The sequence below is a fragment of the Gastrolobium bilobum genome, unplaced genomic scaffold (assembly GCF_033153095.1).
Source record: "Gastrolobium bilobum isolate Gb01-03AN ecotype WA unplaced genomic scaffold, APGP_CSIRO_Gbil_v1 utg8260, whole genome shotgun sequence".
NCBI lineage: Eukaryota > Viridiplantae > Streptophyta > Magnoliopsida > Fabales > Fabaceae > Gastrolobium > Gastrolobium bilobum.
Window position 1 is genome coordinate 742,280 of NW_026899532.1, and position 24,031 is coordinate 766,310.

General features: G+C 33.3%; 3 protein-coding genes across 3 annotated transcripts; 1 reads left to right on the plus strand and 2 right to left on the minus strand.

The window, feature by feature from the left end:
* Positions 1-2,130, plus strand: LOC133290991 (cytochrome P450 78A7). The gene is made up of 2 exons (XM_061489151.1): positions 1-1,014; positions 1,510-2,130. Exons 1-2 carry the CDS (start codon positions 1-3, stop codon positions 2,128-2,130), a joined length of 1,635 nt encoding a protein of 544 aa, XP_061345135.1.
* A 9,357-nt stretch (positions 2,131-11,487) lies between these two features.
* Positions 11,488-14,826, minus strand: LOC133290992 (laccase-15-like). Its single transcript, XM_061489152.1, has 8 exons — positions 14,759-14,826; positions 14,259-14,340; positions 13,690-13,803; positions 13,359-13,510; positions 13,014-13,258; positions 12,807-12,935; positions 11,729-12,670; positions 11,488-11,618 (listed from the first exon to the last, which is right to left on the minus strand). The coding sequence occupies exons 1-8, from the start codon at positions 14,824-14,826 to the stop codon at positions 11,488-11,490; spliced, it is 1,863 nt and encodes a 620-aa protein (XP_061345136.1).
* Positions 14,827-18,633: 3,807 nt separating this feature from the next.
* On the minus strand, positions 18,634-20,415 carry LOC133290993 (uncharacterized). Its single transcript, XM_061489153.1, has 6 exons — positions 20,233-20,415; positions 20,014-20,153; positions 19,802-19,925; positions 19,422-19,697; positions 19,223-19,333; positions 18,634-19,137 (listed from the first exon to the last, which is right to left on the minus strand). The coding sequence occupies exons 1-6, from the start codon at positions 20,413-20,415 to the stop codon at positions 18,634-18,636; spliced, it is 1,338 nt and encodes a 445-aa protein (XP_061345137.1).
* Between the last annotated feature and the right edge of the window lie 3,616 nt (positions 20,416-24,031).

A 24,031-nucleotide genomic window follows, 5' to 3' on the forward strand; every position in this document is an offset into this window, starting at 1 on the left:
ATGGGTTTACTTTCAACATCCTTAGACAGTACTAGCTGGTGGGTGTTTACACTTCCAGCCATTGTAGGAACACAAAACATGCTTAACAATCTAGTCTTGGTGATCCTAATTGCACTTTTCTCTATTGGGTTTCTAGCATGGGCTTTCTCAAGAGGAGGAGGAGGAGGAGTAGCTTGGAGAAATGGAAGGAACCAAATGGGTCAAGTCCCAATACCAGGACCCAAAGGTCTTCCAATCTTTGGCATCTTATTCAGCTTAAGCCATGGCTTACCTCACCGTACCCTTGCTTCTATGGCTTCCACTCTATCTGCTACAAAACTTATGGCCTTCAGCTTGGGCTCAACCCCTGCAGTTATCACATCAAACGCTCACATGGCACGTGAAATCTTGAACTCACCCCATTTTGCTGACCGTCCCATTAAGCAATCTGCTAAGAGCCTCATGTTCAGTCGTGCCATTGGGTTTGCACCAAACAACACATATTGGCGTTTGCTTCGTAAGGTTGCGTCAACCCACCTCTTCTCTCCGACACGCATCGCCGCCCATGAGTCCGGTCGCCAGCTTGACTGCGCCGCTATGTTGTTCGCCGTAGCGAATGAACAATCCAAATATGGACTCGTTTGCTTAAGGAAACACCTCCAAGATGCAGCTCTTAACAACATTATGGGAACCGTTTTTGGAAGAAGATACAGCCAAGAAGAGTGCCCTAATAATTGCAACGAGGTTAAAGAGCTGCATGAGATGGTGAGGGAAGGGTTTGAGCTTTTAGGAGCCTTCAATTGGTCTGATTATGTGTCTTGGATCAGCTTCTTTTATGACCCTTTTCGTATTCAAGAACGGTGCTCAGCTCTTGCTCCTCGCGTTAAGAAATTTGTCAAGCAGGTTTTGGACGAGCACCGAATGCAGGCTCCATTAATCAATGAGCTTTCTTATGCCTCGGACTTTGTGGATGTTCTGCTCTCTCTAGAGGGGGATGAGAAGCTCCAAGATGACGACATGATTGCCATTTTATGGGTTTGTATTTTTACACTATCTTAACGTACAAAAGTTTATTGGTCATGCATATCTTAACCTACCTTTTATTTTTTATTTTTATACATAACTTAATTACTTTTTTGGTGCGAGTCAAGTCCTCTAGTTCTTGTGTCCTGAACAAGAGAAGGACTCACACATAAAAGTGATTAATTTCAAGTCAAATCAATTATCCAACTTTGCCCTAAAGGTCCTCTCCAGTATTCAAACTCATGCTCTTTTGACCGTGTGTGTTCTTACATTCATGTTGTTACTTGACGCAATTCTTGGGATATAAGTTTTACTGATTAGTTCGATCTCCTTCCCCAGTTATAGCAATATAGTAGTTTAAAGATTGTAAAAGCAATCTTTTATAGTTGTGTCTAATTAAGGTAAAGGGTGTTTTAACACAACATTAATCTTTTATTAATTAATGCCAAAACTAATTTGAGTCAATATATTTCGTAAAGTAATGAGTTAGGTTTTGGTTGCAAACAGGAGATGATATTTCGTGGAACAGATACAACAGCACTTCTTACTGAGTGGGTAATGGCTGAGCTTGTATTGAACCAAGAAGTGCAGACAAGGCTTCATGATGAGCTTGATATGGTTATGGGAGACAAGAATGATGTTACGGATGCTGATGTAATCAAAATGCCATACCTTGAAGCCATTGTGAAGGAGACATTGCGAGTGCATCCAATTGGGCCCCTCCTTTCGTGGGCCCGTTTGTCCACGTCAGATGTTCAGCTGAGTAACGGAATGGTGGTCCCAGCCAACACAACAACAATGGTGAACATGTGGACCATAACCCACGATCCTAATGTGTGGGAGGAGCCATTAATGTTCAAGCCAGAGAGATTTTTGAGGAGTGAAGGAGGGGTTGACATGGATGTGAGGGGTGTTGATCTTAGGCTTGCACCGTTTGGAGCTGGACGTAGGGTTTGTCCAGGTAAGAACTTAGGCCTTGTGACTGTGAGCCTTTGGGTGGCTAAGTTGGTTCACCAGTTTCAATGGTTCCAAGACATGGCTAACCCCGTTGACCTCACCGAGGTGCTCAAACTATCCTGTGAGATGAAGAATCCCCTCAAGGCTGTGGCTATTCCTAGGATTGCTTAAAGTCCTAGAACTATCCTAAGATTTAATATGTGAGATATATATGTCATATGCGAATGTTATTAGTTATAAACATATAGAAACTGTTGTTTTAGGAAGATCACAAATTTTCCTACAGTTGTGTCTAAGTGTGAGGATTGTTTATCTAGTTTTTATTACGTGTTGTGTATGTGACTACTAAATAAGTTGGCATTCTTTGCCTCCAAAGTTAATGCATGTGAGATAATATTTATCGATCCTTTGTGTATGACAAGCGATATTTATATGTAGACAATATGCAAAAGTATGTATGATGTTTAATGGAGGGGAGAAAATCTCTTCCAATATGAAAGCGATACTTTTAGATTTGTGTTTTTCTTATTTTGCGAAACAAAAGGATGAGATGGAGTCACCTATAGGTCGGGCGCAGCTAAAACTTAGAAAACAAGTAAACAGAGTTTTCTGAAAAATTACAAAGAAGTGAGAAATTTTCTTCTTCCTTGTTTGGCAATAGTACCTTTCAAAAGAAAGTTCATCTCATACTAAAAGTGCACAAATTATGCTCTTTCGTAATTTCCAACATAGGAATGATTTTCGTATTACATAAACGAATACTAAATTAATTTTATACAACAATTTCTTACCTATAATGAAGTCTTAATATATCGAGTTTTTTTTTTTTTTAAAAGACATAAAAGTATTAGGTTTCAAATTAATTGTATACAACTCATATGATTGACCCATTTAACTTGGTATGGCGGGTCGAGTTGAAATTTTCTAGTCCGCCAATGTATTTGAACCTGTCCTGTCCTGCATAAGGGCATGTCAAAACAAGTTGAATCTGTCGCGGGACAAGTTGACTGAGAGGTTAATTTTTTTTAAGAAAAAAACATTAATCAATTACCTTTTTCTCACCATTTTGGTCTTCATTTGATACCCTTCACATATATATATATATATATATATATATGTGGAGGAATGCAATTTTTGAATTTTTTTTATATTTTTAATATGTTGAAAATGATTCAATTAATTATTTTATTTTCAGGCAGATTGAAGGCAAGAATGGTTACCAATTTGCAACATTGACCATAATGTTATTATTTAGCAAATTTTTTATTCAAATACCACGCAAATAGTATTTTTTATCCGATTGTCACGCGACATAATTCGTTATTACTGGTAGCAAATTACATTCACCAATAATTTTGTGACACGTGACACATTTTCGCAGAAAAAAGATGATTGGACATAATTCACTACTAGTGATAGCAAATTTAGTATGCAATGTGCCCATGTGTCACAAAGTTATTGGCGAACGTAATTTGCTACTAAACATAACGAATTATGTCATGACTATCAGATAAAAAATACTATTTACGAGGTATTTAGATAAAAAATTTGCCATAAAAAATTTGCCAAACATCCCTGTTCGTACCAACTTTGTTAGACTCCACTTTGAACTAAAACTACTTTTTATTAACTGAATTTTTAAAATTAAAAAAACAAAAGGGGTTGCCCAATCATATGCAGGACAGTGTAAACAAAAGTACAACACGTGGCCTACAAAAAAACAAAAAGGGTTGCCCAATCAAAAAGGGTTACAACACGTGGTCAAGCATGCATGGATGTAAGATGCGTAGGCCATGTAAACTAGCTTATGAATAAAACAAAACTGAAGAGCATGTGCAGTTGGTGATACAATAAAAAAGTTAATGTTTAAAAGTTTAACAGCAGCCGACACTATGTATAGAATTCACGAAGCTTCTACGGTTGAAAATATTGACGAAATTTGTGTATCAAATTATGGCAGTTGAGCGACGCGTCAAGATTGGGTTTGCCTTGGTAACACGAGCTTTTTCGATGTGCAAAATCTTTCTAGCTAGGTCGGTTAACGATTGAATTTCCCAATCCCAAGAGAAAGCCAATAGCCAATATAATCGATGCACAATATTAGGAAGACAAGTCAGGGGGGGAAAATAGCGGATATTTGACATATATCTTGATTAATCATTAATATGGATTGTGAGACAAATCGAGGGTACTAATCAAGTGGGTTTGTTTCCTAAGATCAGACGTGGTAGGTCAACTAAAATAATAAGATCAAACTGAAAGCACAACTAAAATATGATCTAGACAATTAATGGAGGAATTCTGATACCTAATAAAACAATCATCTCAAGTCAATAATTCAACCCGGTAAATCAATAATTTTTATATTTTCTCTAACCTTCTCCATATAACCAGCATGCGGAGAATCAAAACATGCAAACCGCTCACTTATAATAAACAATATAATAGCATATATTTATGGGATAGGATCCGTTTACAAACTTTATTTTGCAATTACACTAATGTAGGACCGGTCGTACATTGTGTGATTAATGTAGGACCGATCCTACATAGTGTAGTTTGTAAGAGTTTGTAAACAAAAAAGTTTGTAAATATAACCTGCCCCTATATCTATTATCTACTTGTTTTAATTTTTGTTAGTTTCTCTTTTTTCTTAAAAGAAAAATTTAAGTCAAATAATTTTTCCTAAAAGCTCTTAAAAAAAATATTTTTTTAATAAATAAAAAATATGAAGGTAATTTTTTAGAAAAATTTCCCAAGAGAAGTTTTCAACTTTTAGTCTATGACTTAATTCAAGGGTTTTATTCTTCTCATATTGCATGAGACAAATTGTCTCATGTAACACACAAAAAGTGAATGAGACCCATTAAAAAAAAAAAATAAGCACCACCCACTTTTTTGTGTGTTGCATGAGACAATTTGACTCATGCAACATAAGAAAAATAAAATCCTTATTTTAAAAAACATATGAAGTCTCATATTCAAATTTTTAATTTTTTAATATATTAGTGTATTAAAAAATTTCTAAAATTATTTATTTAAATAAATAAGTATATTATTTATAAATTAATATAGGGTTCATTTTTTTTGCAGTTACTGCAGATAACTTATCTGCAGTAAGTTCAATACGATGTCATTTTGGAGCGGAAATCATGGTGTTTTTGTAATTTTATTTTATTTCAGGGTTATAATAGTCTTTATATTTATAATTTTTAATATTTCAATACCAAAACGACGTCGTTTTGAGAATAAATGCAAATAACTTATCCGCATTAACTGCAGAAATATTTTTCTCATTAATATATTAGTATATAAGTATATTATTTATTTATTTATTTTAAAAATAATTTTTCTGTTTTATAAATAATATTTGTGTTTATCCGAAACTTCCTTATTAATATAAAGAATTTCAATTATACATCCTTTATGATAATTTTAATTAAAATTAAAGATAATATAAATTATTCTACCAAATGACTTACTCAGATAGTTTGAGCATTAAAATAATTTTTAATCTAAAAAAATTATATAATTGATAAACAGCTTTAGTTTATAGTCTTAGCTTTTAAATAGTTTTAAGCAGTGTTATTAGTGATTCGACCTACCGTCATCAGTTGAATAAAATACACCATTTAATATATAACTATTAAGTTAAGAGAATTAATTCAAAAATTGAATACAATGGGATTCGAACTCCTTCCATTGAGGATATGTAACATAACAAATAACAAATACCACTAAACTACATCATGTTATTGTTTAGATGACACCATTCAAAATATTTATTATATAATTAAGTATAAAATATAAATTTATATATATATATATATATCCGGTTCATGCGGTTCAACCAGTGACCCACCGATTAAACCATTGACCCAGTTACCCGGTACCTTGGCCGGGTCAATGACCGATCCGATTCTAATAATATTGGTTTTAAGTTAGAAAAAAGTTATGCCAAAGAGATTCCTTGTAGTACTTTTAAGAAGCTACCCGTCCCCTACAAACTCTAGCACAAAAGAAAGACGAATAGACGATGATGCCAACTCCAAAATAATTTTCTTAAAGAGATAAAATAGTGAAATCAATTAAATCTTTAACAATCTCAAATATAGATTTAGATGGAAAAAATTACAATGAGATAAATGATAAAAGAAAGCAAGGGTTAAGTGATTCTAAGAAAAATTACCGTTTTAACTTTTCTCTTTAAATTTTGATACTAGTCTGTCTAGTCATTCATAGAAAATAGGAGTATATATCTTAATGAATAGAAGATTTAACTAGAAACTTGTAGAAAAAGACATTTTAATGATATATAAGGATTGAAAATAAAAATAATATAAAAAACAGAAACAAAATTCAAATAAGTAAAAATTATAAAAACCAAAATATTATTTAAACCATTAGAATATAACCCACGCCAATAAACATTGAAGCCGTAATTTACCTGTTACATTGAAACATATTGAATGCAATGCAATCATGAGGGTGCAATACTAGTTCATGATACTGCACCCAAACTACTACCAATAAAATCCTACTAATGATTAACGAATTACAAAATAAATTTAAGTTATTTAAAAAAAAGATAGGATAGTGTAACAACCAACTAGTGTTACTATCAATGTTACTATCAATCAATTTCACCGTTAGATCGATTATGTTGATCTAACGGTTATATTTATTTTTATCTTTGTATGGTTATGATTTCTCATATTTAATGTGAAAACATTAAATATAGAAAATCATAACCATATAAAGATAAAAATAAATATAAAGTATTAAATATGAGGAATCATAACCATACAAAGATGAAAATAAATATAACCGTTGGATCAACATAACGATTTAACGATGAAATTGACTGGTAGTAACATTAGTAGTAACACTAGTTGGTTGTTACAATATCCTTTCCCTTTAAAAAATAGGTGAAACTTTGTAAATATTTAATTTCCTGAACAAGACAATTATGTTTCACCAACAAAATTAATGGCTCAACCATATAATTAGTATTATTCAAGATAATATTCAACTTTACGATTCATAACAAATTATTTTTTATACTATTATTAGATCCATTTTTTAATACTTTTTGCATAACTAATGGCAAAGCCATTCCTAAGTGCTTTATAAAATTCCCGGAAGTTACATGTTTTAATTGAAGTCCTTTGGTAATACTTTTTTCTCTTCATTATGTTTGAATATATAAAATATTTCCAGAGTGTTTTAAAATGCCATTAGAACGTCCTAAAACATCTACGTAAGATCATTTTCCTAAATTTACATGTTTTAGATTTTATATAGAAGTCCCTTGATATATAATATATACTTCTTTCTCTTGTTTTGGTTAGAGTATCTCATAATATTTTTATAGAGAGAAAATAGCAGAGAGACAAAGAAATATCAGAGACGGAAAATCTTAAATGAGCATATATATATATATATATATATATATATGGGAAAAATGTTTCAGCAGTTAATGCAGATAAGTTATCTGCATTTATTCTCAAAACGACGTCGTTTTGGTATTGAAATCTTAAAAAACTATAAATATAAAGACTATTATAACCTTGAAATAAATTAAAATTACAAAAACACCATGATTTTTGCCCAAAACGACGTCGTATTGGCTTACTACAAATAACTTATCTGTAGTAACTGCAGAAAAAATGAACCATATATATATATATATATATATATATATATATATATATATATATATTTTTATATATGGGTTATATGCAGTGTTTTAAAACCCCACCCCACCCCCGGGTTGACCCGGGTCAACCCTGACCCTTCCCTTCTGAGGGTTGGGGTCACAAGTTGGACCCTAAATGCACATCGACCCCTCCGACCCCCAAAACTCAGTCGTGTTTCAGTGACTCTCGGGTCAAAGTGGTCAAAGGGGGTCACTGCATGTTTTGTTTTTAAAGAAAATTCCATGAAACAACGTCGTTTTATTAAAAAATAAAAATAAAAATGCTTGCAAACCTAAATCTAATCGTTCTCTACTCTCCAAACGACCTAGACTTGTGGTATCTTGATAATTTGGTATCATTAGAATATGAGTTTTGTACTTTGGTATCTTGATACTTTAATTATGTTGTGTAATATTGACTTGTGGTTATAATTGGTAAATTATGTTAAGGATATTTTGAATCTTTGATGAGTGGTGATTTGCTTTTTAATATTTTCATATAGGATATATATATATTTTTATTTTTTTAATATATAAAACCGAGTCAGCATAGTGACCCCGTGACCCCCCGGTTGAACCCGTGACCCCTGACCTCGACCGGGTCGATGGCCGGGCCGGGTTTTTAAACACTGGTTATATGTATCTCTTGTTACATTAGAGAAGCCAATTTCCTACACACACAAAAGAGAGATGGATCTCACATTTACTTTTTCTCTCTCCTCTTACTTGTGGGTCCTGTAACATCCCGTATATATCCGGCAGTGTTATCATTACATCGTATTAAGCTACGCTAAATTAAAAATGCGGAATATCTTTTTCTTTTCAATTATGACGTCATTAATCATTACCAACTTGATTACTTAATCATTTTCAAAATGTCGCCTGTATGCAATTGCAATAAAATAGCTAATAGAAATACCTCATTCATTAAAATAACATAATGTATGGCTCTAGTCACGGAACTACAACACGTAGACTGTACCAACTATCAGTTTATACAACTCAACTCAAAGTACTAACAACATAGTCGCATGGACACTTTCATGCTCACCCAAATAAGGCAACAAAGACAACATAAGTCTCAACATCAACAACATAATAATAATGCGGAAAACATAAACAACATCTAGTCCAGTCATGCTAGAAAATAAGCAGTAATAACATAATCAACTAAACTCTGGCCTCCTGCCGCCAGAGGCATCAGTCACCATACTACTTGAACCTGAAATAAGCATTCCCCAAACGTGGGGTGAAATCTTTAAACAAGAAATCTCAGTAAGACAAGGGGTCCTCAAGGATCTTCCACCCCAAGCTCACTTACATGTGCAATATAAGTTTAAAAGCAGTTTATCATCATCAGTTCTAAAATAGTGCAATGCAGCAGATAATCATGTCATGTGTGTCAGTACTATTCTACTGATCATAGAAATGTAGGAATACGTCTATTACCCACACAATATGCAAGACGCTACTTGCACCCACCCACGGACTCACCATCTTGTATGACGCCACATACTCAGGCTTACCGACTAAGTGGAAACAACACATACATATTATAAGCCATTGCACATATCAGCTCAAAAGCATTTCAAAATATCCAAAGCATGTAACATAACATGCATATAACCATACCCCATGGGACATGGTGGAACCACAACATGGCTAAACCGAGGACACGAAAGCTTACCTTGCAAGCTAACACCCAAAGCCAAGAGTCCACAGCTCAAAGTCCAAACACAGCAGATTCACAATCTGTTATGGACCAATAATACATCAACAATCATACTCTACAAGTATACAACATTAAGACAACGCCTTTCCATTACGTTTTACGTCTTAAGGTTTCACACAAGCCATAAGCCCTTAATCACATGATTCTGACTTACATTAATTAATCACAGAAGTTCAACTTCCTCAAACTAGGGTCCACAAACCTATAGATCAGTTCTGGATGAACATTACGCTACTGTTCCTCGCAAACCCAGAATATCCGGATATTCCACGGGGACATATCTGGATATGCAATATCCGGATATACAATATCCGGATATCACTCTGGCAATATCCGGATATCAATATCCGGATATCCAGATCCCCATCCGGATATCAATATCTGGATATTCCACGGAAAATATCCGAATATTTCGCGACAGAATGCAGTTTCTGCATTTCGCGAAGATATCCTTCCAATGGTCCATTTTTAACACTTCCAGAAGCTTAAACATGCATCTTAAGGTTCATTGAGGTTCATATGACAGTTGGTTACTTGTTTAATTCATTAAACATGCAAAGACTTCATCTTTAAGCAACAAAACTCAAGACCAAGGTTGGTACAACTTACCACGACTAAAACTCAGCAAAATGGGTGCTCTTGTAGCTCACACAACAGCTCCAAGGTACTGACTTCAAGGGTGCACGAAAATGCTACCAAAGCTTGGCCTTTTCCTCACAAAAGAAGCTTCTTGAAGCTTCACAAGCCAAGAGCAAGATGGCTCTCACCCAAACTCCAAACTCAGCACTCAAACTGACCTCACACAGTGGCCAACAACTCAGAAGATGCACTTTCACACCCTCACAATGATAGCCCTCAAGCGTTTACCAAGTAAAAGAGGAGAAACCAAGTGAAAGATGGCCACTTGGCTCACAAATGGAGAAGAAGGGGTGGCTAAGGGTGGCTGACTTCAAGCTCAGCAAAAACTCACGTAGGAGGCACAACATGGCCTAGGGTTTAGTAAGGCTTATATAGGCGGTTTAACACTTAAACACACAGTATTAACTTTAATTGCTACGCTTATCATTTTAATCCCAAACTTTGGATTCTTAACCTACTCAATTTTACAAGAATTATCATATTTTTCTTATAATTTTCGGAGCACCTTTCTGGTACGCGTTTTTCATAGCCAGTACCAGTTTCTGGCACCAATTCTCATTATTTTGACTTAAAACTTGTTTTACAAGTCCTACATATTATTCTAGTAATTATCATGCACTTATTATAATTTTCCGGGATACTTTTTCGGTACGCATTTATACCGACTAGCAGAACCGGTATCTGCACTTTTCTTCCGAAAAGCGACTTTCAGCATTCTTAATCACTTACTATAATTATTAAAGCCTCATAATAATTATTAGGGTCAATTATGGAATTATTTCCTAATTTCACATAATTAATTAATTAACTTCCTTAATTAACAGTGCGGGTTCTTACAGGTCCCACTTGTAATTTTGTTTTTACTGCATGAGATTTTGTTTTTCTACAACATAAAAAAACTATTTCAATATATATATATAGGGTTTTCGTTTTGTCCTTTAACATAACACAATAAACTTTCCTACACTCAGAACATTTTGTGGGGTCCATACTTTTTAAAGCAAAAATATAAATAAAAAATTAAGGCACGCACAACGAATCTCTATAACATTACACAATCATTTTTTCTACAACATAACTCTTATAAAACTCGTATATATATATATATATATATATATATATATATATATATATATATATATATATATATATATATCACATGTTGATGGAAAAGACCCCACAAAAGTACCAAAAGAAGAAGAGAGTTAAATTTTGATAAATACCAAAGCAAGGAGAACTACTATTTTTCTTAAGAACAATAATTTTTTTTGAATAGATAAAAGTTTAAGTGAAGTTAGACACCTGTGAGGAACCACCCTCCAACCTCTTTAAGAATTACAAATTATCCACCAATAACACCCTTGCATTGGCCAGCAGGATTCCAATTCACACTATTATAGAGTATAAGCCTAATCCTCAGCGAAGTGGGTCCACCTTGTGACTACAATTTTTTTTCAGTTTAACACGGGGGCATGTCTGGGGGTGGAGGTGGTAATGTTTCATTTAATAGTTCGCCATTCTTCACAATAAACACTGTCTCCATGCCCCAAGAGAGGTGGCGTTCTAGATGGCAATGCATGAACCATACTCCTGTAATTAAAAGTGCAGTTCATGCAACAATGAGTTCTGAACTTAGAAAATGAAGAAAATGGAAAAACAACAGTTAAATATAAGCGAGTATTCAATGCCATGCCACATACCAGGGTTGGTAGCCACGAACCTGATGGCAGCCCAGCCTTTTACAGGCACAATCACTGTATTCAACATAGGAGGATCAATGAGATTGTAACTCATGGGGTCCTTACTTTTGTTGAAATTACCAAATCCATATCCAACAACAAAGAAACTGAATCCATGGAGATGAATAGGATGGTCTACTCCTCCAACCACGTTTGTCCCTTGGATAACAACTTCCACTGTTGAACCATAGTTCAGAACAATAACCTTAGTCCCTCGCTTGGGAACACTCAAGGTTAGAGGCAAAACATCTGCAGTGAAGTTAAATATCAATGGTGGTAATCTGGGAAATCCCTTTCTGAATACCCCTTTGATATGGTAGTAATAGGCTTCTAGTATGTCAAATCTAGGGGTTTCAAAACTTATATTGTTCATGCTAGCCGCAAAAATGGTTCCATTTGGTCCCTGGCAGGATTTTCCATTGGGGCATGGGAAGGTGTTAACAGAAATTGTAGTCACTATATGATTTTTGATATTTTTTGGGACGTTGTGCGGAAATTTCAGAGGTAAGCCTCTAATACTTCTGATGAAATCAAAAGCTGCATGTGTGTCATTATTTTTTGGAAGATAAGGTAATGTAGGAGATAAAGGTGGATCATAATTCCCACTGTAGTGGACTCTAGCAGTGGTTGTAGAGTTATCAAAACCAACAACTCCTGTTGAATATGCCCTTGCAGCCATATAATAGTGATTAGGCTCTTGGTTAGCATGCAACAACACATCCATTGTTTGTCCTGGAGATATGCATATGTAATCCCTTGTTATTGGCTTGGTGTACATAGCATCAGCTCCAACAACAGTGAGGTTGTGTTTGGCAACAGAGAAAAAGAGAATGAGATTCATCGCGGCATTAATAATGCGGAGATGATAAGTCTTGCCTTGGTCTACATTTAACTTGAATGTTTCTGAAAATTAAAAGAAACACAAGTGTTTCATGAAGAAATAGTTAGTTAACCCCATGAATAAGATTAATTTATAAACGACCAAGTAGATCATAATATGCTTATGTTAATGATTGTGAAAGGAAATTTTGATGCCTACTTGATCTTGAGCAAGGGAATAAATCCCCAGGTTGACCATTAATAGTGATAGCATCGGATATGTTTGGGCCTCCTCCAGTTTCAATAGATTCTTTGTAGACCTTATTGACATCATTTTTCCACCATTCTCCTGTGTAGGAATAAATAAAATTCTGTTATGGCTATTTGATCAACTAAGGAGGAAGGACAACTATAAAGGTTTTCATACCAAATATGATGGGAATGTCTGCATCAGGTTTGGGAAAAGGGTAGGTACTATTCTTTCTTGGATAGATTTTTATAGCTCCGTGGACAGTGGCTCTTGTCCAGTCACTGTGAGCATGCCACCATAAGGTCCCTTCTTCTGTAGAAAAAACTATCTTCTGTCTGAATTTCCCTCCAGGTTGGATGGGGCACTGAGTAATGTATTCAGGACCATCTGTCCATGGATTCCTTGGCTGCTTCACACCATGCCTGCACATTAATCAGTTGTAGTTAGGTATATGGTTAACATTTATTCATTATGTTGTGTTTCCCAATGTCATCAAAATTCCTGTTATTAAAAACTCAATACCAGTGTAAAGTGATGTTGTATTTGCCCTTGTTATGAACATTAACATAAACTGTATCACCCTTGTGGACACTTATAGTTGGCCCTGGAAATTTTCCATTCACAGTCAATATGCTTTTTGTTGAACAGAGCCTTGTATACCTTGCTTCTTTCACCTGCAAGATTAATGAAATCAGTTATTACAATTATTAAGTAGTCTGATGTTAGCTGCAACTTAAGTTACTACTACTATATGTAACATATACACATGTACTTCAAGAAGAATTACACAATAGGCAGTTTCATGCAACAACAAAATTGTACTAAGGAATCGGTAGGATGAGATGGGACTCACAACAAAATTGTAGTGACTATGTAGTGTTTGGGAACTAAGACCAATCAAGGACAAACACAACATAATTTGGAGGAACATTTTCTTGCCAAACAACACTTTCCTCCTATAATCCTTCTGCTAAATGTTTCTGTATTATGAAATCATTTCTGTGGGAGGGATTTTATATCTGTGGAGGAAGAGATTTAGTAGAGGAAGATTTTGAGGTGCATTAATTGTAAAGAACCAATTCAACCGAAAAGCTTAAACGGTTAGGTGATGTTATATGAATGATTTTATATTTCTCTAACACGCTCCCTCACACAAGAGCTTATTAGGCTTGAAAGGTTGATGATGCATAAGGCCCAGCAGCCTACCTGAGCTGTGAAACTCCACAAGACTTAATTAATTATTAATTAAATGAGGAATGAGGATTGAACCCGTGACACCGAGGCTCTAATACCATTGTAAGAACCAATTCAACCCAAAAGTTTGAGCTATTAAGTTAAAGTGTCTTAAATAGTTTTATATTTATATAACACGCTCTCTCACACGAGAGCCCACTGGTCTTGAAGGGTGAATAATGCACATACCCACTTATCTGCTAAGAAATTCCACAAGAGAAAGTGGGGAACGGTGAGGATCAAACCCACGAAACGAAGGCTCTGAAACCATCTAAAGAACCAATTCAACCCAAAAATTTAAACTATTGTGAAGACCTCTTAAATGGTTTTATATATATCTAACATTAATCCTAGTCTTCAAATTTGGTGTGTCTCAAGATAAGAGACAACAGGTCAAGCTAGTCATTTAATTCACTAGATGTCAAAGAAAGTTAAGGTGGATTCTTCAAGCAAATCTGAGTGGAAGGTGGCGCATACATCAGAGATTGCCGTATTTAGTGAGATTAAATGTCCCTCTCTGAAAACACTATAAGAACAGCTTTACTTAAAACCATAATCAATAGCTAGCCTTAGCCGATGCTATCCTTAGAGGTTGTAAAAATCTCTCTTGACAAACAATCTATAATTAAGTACTAATCCAAACATTTATTGAGACTAATAGTAATTAAGTAAAAAAAAATAAATCTTACTTTCTGATAGGATGTTCCTTATTATAAGGGTAATTGTCATTTCTTCTGTTTTTCTTGCATATTATCATTTCTCTTGTAGAGAAACAAATTCATAATTAATTGCTTTTGGGTTAAATGCTAGATCCCGAAATGATTGTTTTTCATACACGGAAACTTAAAAATTTGGTGATTTTCATTTCGTCATATTGTCCGTTGTATTTAAGACAAACAAGTCATGGTTAAATGCTTGTGAAGACGTAAACGCCTATATTTTGAAATATTGTTATTCGTGTCAGTATTTTGTTCACATTTTTATTTTCTTTATAAAATGCATGTGCCAATCATTTTCATGATACAGCTACGAATGGCCCAAAGACTTTATATCAATTTAAGAAGCAATTAGGTATTGAGATGGTTTTGACGCCTGTAAAATTATTCCTATTTCCCACGTGAGTTGACTTTGAATCATTATATACCTACGTGGCTTATTATGGGAGATCAAGCATATAAAACTTACCATCAATTTTAAGAACGCATTGTACGCTAATGTCAATTTTAAGAACATGCAGCAACGTGTATGTCTGTCAGCCAAGCATTGGGTTTCGATGGGGTCATTCTCAACTTAAGTCATGAAGATGCATGGGGTCATTCTCAACTTAAATCATGAAGATGCTCGAACACTTTTATGTCTTTATATATATATATATATATATATATGGAAAAAGAAGGAGAGCTCTTTTCTCATGTTGGTGAGAGTTCGTTTTGCGTGCAATAATTTTTTTTGTTTTCTATGTGTGGGCCCCACCATAAATTTGAGTGTGTAGGAGATTTGCTCCTCTCCAATAGCATAAGAAAAGCATTGCCTATATATATATATATATATATTTATATATATATAAGGGCAGGATCATTTTACATCAGTTTACATTCTCATTCTTATCCGTTAATTCCATTTATATCTAATGGCTCAAATTTTTTAGTAATGTGAGCCATTGGATACAAGTGGATCAATGGTCAAGATTGAGTGCAAGACTTCTAACTCTTACAGTAAGAATATCCTGCCCTATATATAATATATAGAACCTTGGGATACACCACCTCAAAAGCTAGCTCAAAGGGTGGGAGTGCCCAAATCTTTATAAACTCCTCATTAGTTGCTCATACAACCAATGTGAGACTATATATCTCAACGTGTATGTCTGTCAGCCAAGCATTGGGTTTCGATGGGGTCATTCTCAACTTAAATCATGAAGATGCTCGAACACTTTTATGTCTTTATATATATATATGAGGTAGGATCTTTTGACACCGATGTCAAATTTGAAGTTTGACACCTCATCTGAGAGTCGTTAGATCAAAAAAGATCAACGACTCTGATTTGTAAACATGTGTTACCGTTGATCTTTTTTGATATAACGACTCTCAGATGAGGTGTCAAATTTCAAATTTGACACCGGTTTCAAAGGATCCTATATATATATATATATATATATATATATATATATATATATATATGGTATATGATCATTTGACACCAAATCCTATCCGTTGATTTTCGCCAATCAACGATTATTACTTATTGGGAACACTAGCAGACCTATATTGTTGCAAATGCACACACTAACTTTTGAAGAAGAAGAAAAATAGTTAGTGAATGGTCGTTCCATTGTATCACCTTTCCTCCGGCTATCACAACAACAAATCACCATTTAAAAATTTAACATTGTAAAGGAGATGCAAAACTATAACTAGAACTCTAAAAGGAGAGAAATTTTGGTGCTCCTGGACCACCGTTAATTCAGTGGAGACCAATCAAAATCAAATAATTATTGAGGAGAGAGAAAAGAGGAGAAATAAAAAATAAATTTTTGTCCAAGTGGCACCCCTAAATGGAAGGACCACATGGGACCTGGAGCACACAAAAAATTCCCTCTAGAAGCAGCTTACTTTATGGTTATTCAAAAAAAAAAATACAATACGCAAAACTATTCATAGTATCTTTAAAAAAAAATCGGGACGCTGCCCCTGAACCCAATCACTAATTACGCAGATATAAATAAAGTTATCTGGGTTCGTCACTAATTGGAAATTAAACTTATTAATTATCATTGATTGGCGAAAATCAATGGATAAGATTTGCTATCAAATTTTAAAATTTAACACCGATGTTAAAGGATCTTGCCCATATATATATACCTATATATATATATATAGGCTTTAATATATTTACAGAGTGAATATAGATAAGTTATTTATAATATTCACTCTCAAAACGACGTTGTTTTGGGTTGAAAGATTAAAAATTTATAATGAGAAAGACTATTATAATGTCGTTTTGAGCTCAATATAGATAACTTATATACATTGACTATAGAAAAAATGAACTCATATATATACATATATTTGAAAAAAAAATTATTATTATTTTTTTTTTTTTGATAACAAAAAAATTATTATTTTAAAGGATACAACTTTATATTTATTGATATATATTTATTGATTTTTACCTTCTCTGCTTCCTAATTTTAGGAAGAAGAGAGAATACAAAAGACCAACAAATATATGCTAAAACATGATCGAGTGAAATGAAAGTTGTGTCTTTTAAAATTATAAATATATATATATATATATGATAATTATTTTTTATTTGGATAAAATTAAACTTAATTTTAATGTATATGCTAAACAAAATAATTAGAATTAAGATGTTGATATCTAATTCCAATTCTCAATTATGAGCCAATTCTTTTCACCAAATAGGTTTGACGTACAATGAACTAAATCTAACTAAAAGGCATTAATTTATCATAAATTTATGATTAGTGTATGATTATGAAAAAATTGAAACTATTATTATTTCAATGAAAATAAAATAATGCCAATATATACGCATATATATGCTGACATTTTGTAATTTCGTTTTCTGGGGTTTTAAAGATGAATTATCTTAATCTTAATTTTTCAGAATTTGTAATATATAACATAAAACATTTAAATATAATATCACTACTAAAAAAGCATGGATTAGAGACAGAAAAATTCCCTCACTAAGTGAAATATTTCCGTCACTAAGTAAATTAGTGACGGAATTAGAAACGGACAAAAATCCGTTACATTATGGCTCGTCACTAACAGATGGAGACAGAATTATGAATTTGTCTCTAATAGAGACGAATTTTAGGACGGAACAAATCCGTCTCTATCTGAGACGGAAAAAATTATGTCACTATTAGAGACAGAAATATTTCCCTCCCCGATAGTGATGGATAAATCTGTCTCTATGATATTATTTTCTGTCACTAATTTATGCACGTGAACTATGTGTAATCCGTTCCTATTAGAGACGGAAGTTGTTCGTCTCCATTAGTGATGAATTTTTTCCCTCTCTGTTAGTGACAAACAATTTTCTGTCTTTGTTAGTGATGGATAATTTTCATCTCTGTTAGTGACGAATATTTTTCCTTTCTATTTGCGATGGATATTTTTCCCTCTCTGTTAGTGATGGATTGTTTCTTTCTCTGTTTGTGAGGGAAATTTTTTTCTCTATTAGTAATATATTGTTTCTATCTCTATTAATGACAATGTTTTCCATCCCAATTGGTGACATATATTTCTGTCTTTATTTTTATCCCTAATATTTGAATTTTTTTCAAAATCAATTACATTGAAAATTTAATTTTTACCGAAAACTAATATTAATTATAATCTAATATTCTTATAGGAAATTCAACTGACACAAAATATAAAGTAGCCATACTAAATGAAAATAAAGATCAAATCAAATCCAACCATTGCAATACAATAAGTTTTTACGTGAATTCATAAAAAATAACAAAATGTATGAGATAACAAGCAATATTCACAAATGAAGATAAGAAAAGGAAATATGCATACTATCAATTATCATCATGCAACTGAGCATCACTATAATCATCATAATCATCACTCTGTGCATCTAGTGCCGAAGTAGTAGTAGTGGAGGTGCGCACATCTCCTCCTAAACGAGCCATCAACATCGCCAGTTGCTCTTTCATAATTGCCATCTCTCGGTCTGTTTTCTCTTTCATAATTGCCATCTCTTGGTCTGTTTTCTTTTTCATAACAGTCATTTGTTGTTGCGTGTTCTCATATTTCTGCTTCAGCTGCTCATTTTGGCTGGATAAGCTGGTGACCAAGTCTCTCATGTGATCATACTCATCTGTGGAGACTCCTGACAAGCTAGCAGAAATCTTTGTGGACTTATAATTCCACGCCTCTGCACCTAAACCATATATTCGACCTTTCTTGTTCATACCACCAACAGCCTGCAATAATAGCACTTCATCAGATTGACATGTGGATGCCTCTGCCCCAGCCTCCAATGCATTGTCACGATCAGTCCTTCGCTTCAAAAAGTCCTCCTGAAATTACAAAAATTACATTAGTTATCACTTAAATCTGATTTAATGTCAAATAAACAAAAATTCTCAAATATCACAAACTTACAGCATATCCCTTTGCCTTCTCATTAACCCATAAGCCATCTGATTTAACTAAGTGCATCTTCTTAAATACCTCCCAAGATAATGACTCTGGATTTATAGTAGGATCCATCCTCTACAATACAAAAGGTTATCCAAACATCCATAATGAAAATGAGAAACAATAGTTTTTAGTTGTACAATTTTTAATTCAAATTACTTACCAATCTCTTCTTAATTTCCGTTGCTGGGATAGAACCTCCAACATGTGCAGGTCCTTCGTATTTTGATCTATTTTGTTTGTTTTTCTGAGACCTTCTTTGCCAGCTTGCTAAGGCCCATTTCTCCTGCAGCTGTGGTAAAATATCTGATTTAATCCATGTCCCTCTCTCCGTACCTACCCGAACCTTGTGCAAATGATGTGACAATAAATACGATGCTTTGTGATGAAATGTCTTTTGCATAAGAACCTCATGCTGTGGAACACATTTATACATTTTCTGCATATACAAATCATATAACAATTAACAAGGTGATTGATTAATGAGTAGTGTATGCTGATATAAAAAATATGTACATACAAAATTAAACAATTATCTCATACCCTAAATTGTTTATACCAGTTGTCTCCCACTGCCTTGCGAACCTCTCCATATGAGAGCCAACTTGTATTAAAGTTACTTTTTACGATGTCAGTTATTTCTCGCACCACATATGGAGGGTCAAACCTGTGATCACAGACACAAACAATTAGAAACTTATTTACAAAGAAGAATTTAATTAACTACACGAATACAAAAAGTATTCAACGCTTACGCCGTTCCCATGGGGCGTATCCATATCAACTCATCAGCAGGATCTTTGCTCCCCCATACGGGAAGCATCAATGCACCACTAGACATTGTCGCAGTGAAAGAGTCAACACCGGGTGTAGGGAGGGGTGATGGGCTAGCTACCTATGTGTTCAATTTAAAAACAATTTATATGTCATTTACATAAGACAAGTACTTAAAACATTTAAGTTCATGGAAAAACCTGATTTGCCTCATCTGTGGAGGCAGCAGTATGCTCTGGAGTCGGGGTAGAAAGCCTAAATGATGAAGGACTAGGCTGCGAGTGTGGAGTCGACTGCAGTGAAGGGGACTCAACTCTCATTCCCCCTCGAGCTATGCCCTTACGCCTATTAATACCTCTACCTGTATGTCCATTTGGCGACATCTACATACATGAAATAGTAAAAACCTGTGATTCTAGTAATACAAAAAAGAATAGAGTTGTATACATACAATATTAATATATTAGCTAATTAAATGCAATAACAGTACAGTAAGACTTAAGAAATTCATAAGACTTCCACAATTATATCTCATAACCCAACAAAATTATAAATTTGCAATAAATGATAACCACACAAACAACTATCTTTTTATATATATTGTAAGAATAAATTAATTTGTTGTAATGAAAATTAATAAAAAAAGTTAATTTTACAATCCAACCATATATTATAATATCTTTAAAAATAATGGAATTGAAATACTCCAACACGTCAATGGGTATACCTTCCTAACATAGATATGCATATACCTTCCTATTACTAGAGTTACACTAAGGTGGTAATGTGATCTTCCTGTATAAGTTTGTTGAAAAAATTGTGCTTTGATTTCTATTTTCTGAATAAAAAGCAATTAGTAAATGAACTAACAAAATAAGAATTATTCGAGTTTATTGCATATTAACCCCCATGTAAAGACCCTACAATGTAATCAGCATCTCATTCAGAAAAAGATGTGAACTCTTATATCATAACAAAACTGAATAACAGAAGCAAGTAGTTAGCTACATATAATAATAAATTGATTTATTAAATACAATGTCAAGATTGAGAATCTGGAGCACACTTCTACATAAGTTGATGAAAGATATTACTAGAGAAGGAAATTGGTAATGGAAATGGTTTACCCCCACCAATTTGGTGCTATATTGAGAAAAAGAAACAGAGTCTCAAAAAATTGAAAGTATATGCAGCGTGCATTAAACAGTTCATGCATATGATTGACAACATTCTTATAATGCATTATTGAAGGCCAATACGACATGCTTTCTCATTTCGGTTTAAAATACCAACTTAAAATATGACAACTAAGATCTTTAATTTCTCATAAATATTGTGAACAAACTTGTCATGCAACAAAATGAATAGGACATTAATGTAAACAAGTATTCAAGATATTATTTCAAGTTGAGTCCATCGGTTCCTGGTTGCAACGAGCACACGTAAAGCATAAATTTTTCAGATGATACAGCCTAGGTGATATACCCACAAATACAGCAAAAAGACAAAAGAAAAAAGCAAGAGTATAATTTATCATACTTTGTCTTCAGTGTCGTCAGGACGAATTACCAGCCTTGCTTTAATTTCTTCAGAATAGGGATAATTTCAAAGCTTATGCAAAAGTGATGTGGGTTGTGAGAATGGTGAAAGAACAAATTATGAGAAGGATGGTTACAAAGCTCAAATACACGTTCTTGGCTAATAAAACTAAAACGCGGGAATCAAGGTTGGGAGGTGGGAATGAACTGAAATAGTAAAAAAATCGTGGGAATCAAGTTTTGGAGGGAATGAAAAAAAATAGTAATTTAGATAATATCTCATATGACATGATATTTGAACGGACTGTTACTATATCCCTTTTTTTTTGGGAATTCTTCAACTTCATGATAGGCTAAATCAGTTTTTATATTTGGCATTGTGAGATACACGTATAGCCTACTCGAGCAAGTACAGTGGAGAACCTTGAAATAAAATAATTTTTCTAAAAAATAAACAACTTAAAATTAAAAAATAATCACTTGTGTAATTTTGATTCGTTGAAATTTTTATAATAATGAACTTGTTAATAAATAAATAATTTCTAGAGCAATATATATACAAAAAGGAAAAATTATTTGTCTTGAACAATTATTTTAGTTAAAATAATTATTTTTTATTTAATATTTAAATAAAAAACTCTCGTTTTTTTATATCAAGATTTTAATTATGTAATTTTTTTTATCATAAAATACAGTAATTTTAATTAAAATAATATAATTTAATATTTTTTAAAAAGCCGAACATTAATCTTATAAAATAAATCTTCCAAAAATTAAAAATAATAAAAATAACATACATATTCGTGTTCAGCGATGACCTGGTAGCTGCAAAAATCACGTACTGCAGATCACACGCAACCATTTTGTGACCACGATAAAGAATCTAATCACCAGTATTAGCTTCATCCTTTTTTTTTTCTTTTTTTCTTTTTTTGGTGTGGTTAGCTTCATCCTTTATTGGGGTTTCACCGGTATTCACTTTTTTTTTGGGATAAAGTATTCACTTCAATGTTAAGAGTGCCAAACAAAAAGATATTAAATCTTAATAAATAATTAATTAGTATTGTTCAATAAACTATAATTGTTATATGGACGAAAATAAACGGTTAAGATGAAGAGTAAGATTTAGAAGTCTTACACCGAAGACAAAAGATTTCTCCTCAATATATATATATATATATATATATATATATATATATATATATATATATATATATATATATATATACCAAAATTTAACCATTGATTTTCATCAATCAATGGTTATCATTTATTGGAAATTAATATTAATTAATAAGTTTAATTTCTAATAAATGATAACTATTGATTTGCATAAATTAAAGGTTAAAATTTGATGTCAAATTTCAAAATTTGACACCGATGTCGAAAGATTATATATATATATATATATAAAGCATTTGAAAGGGAAAGAAAAATCTAAACACCTTTATAAAAGCAATTTGAAGTCATATAGGCCCATATGTTTCATATTATTCACAGCATAGTTCTGATTTGTTTCGGCTATTAACCTATAGCACTTGAATGATCATATCTCATAGAATCTACATTACACTCTTATATGCCCAAAACCATATGCTACATTATACTCTTATGTGTGTGACCTATTAGGTCCAATTAGCCACTGACATAAATAAGCTTGGGCGTACTAAACCCCTTTAGTAGGCCTAACATGATCACACAGAGTACTAGCAATACTTTGTGGCCTCAAAGCTAGATGAACGATCAAGTGATCAACCATTCATGTAGGGTTACCGTGCCAATCCATTGTTTCATCTCGTTATCCATCTTCCAATCAAGAGCAGGGATACCATATCAACTCTTGACTGACAGGAAGTTAGCTTTTACAGAATTAGAATTCTTCTTCTATAAACTCTAAAGGTGGATCCATGATCTCCTTCGTAGTCTCTTTATTGTGCAGGGATTCCTGAGTCTTACGAAAGTCATTTGAGTCCCCCTGGTCTCTTGTGGATAACTTATCTCTTACAGAGATAATGAATCCTATTGGCTTGTCATAGGGTGGCAATTTGAATCGACATGACACAACATGACATGAATTCGACACAAACATGAATACAATCAACATGAACACGACACAATTTTGAAATCGGGTAAAACATTCGACACGAACACGACCAATAGATATATTAAGAACAACCTAGGGAAGAAGACCAAGAGGCGTTCCCCTTCTATAAAAACGATGAAATCTTTGGACATTCTATTCTTTTATATTATACAATTCTTTCTTCTATATTATATTATTGGATTTTAATGTTATGTGCCTCCACAAATTATCGCATGAAAACTTGGATATTCTCGTTATGGTTCCACACAAGTCATCACTCCTAATCTTGAATTTTCTTGCTTCGTGCTCGCACAAGTTATCGCTTCAAAACTAGGATTTTTTTACCCTACGGTTGCACAAGTTGTTGCTTCAAATGCA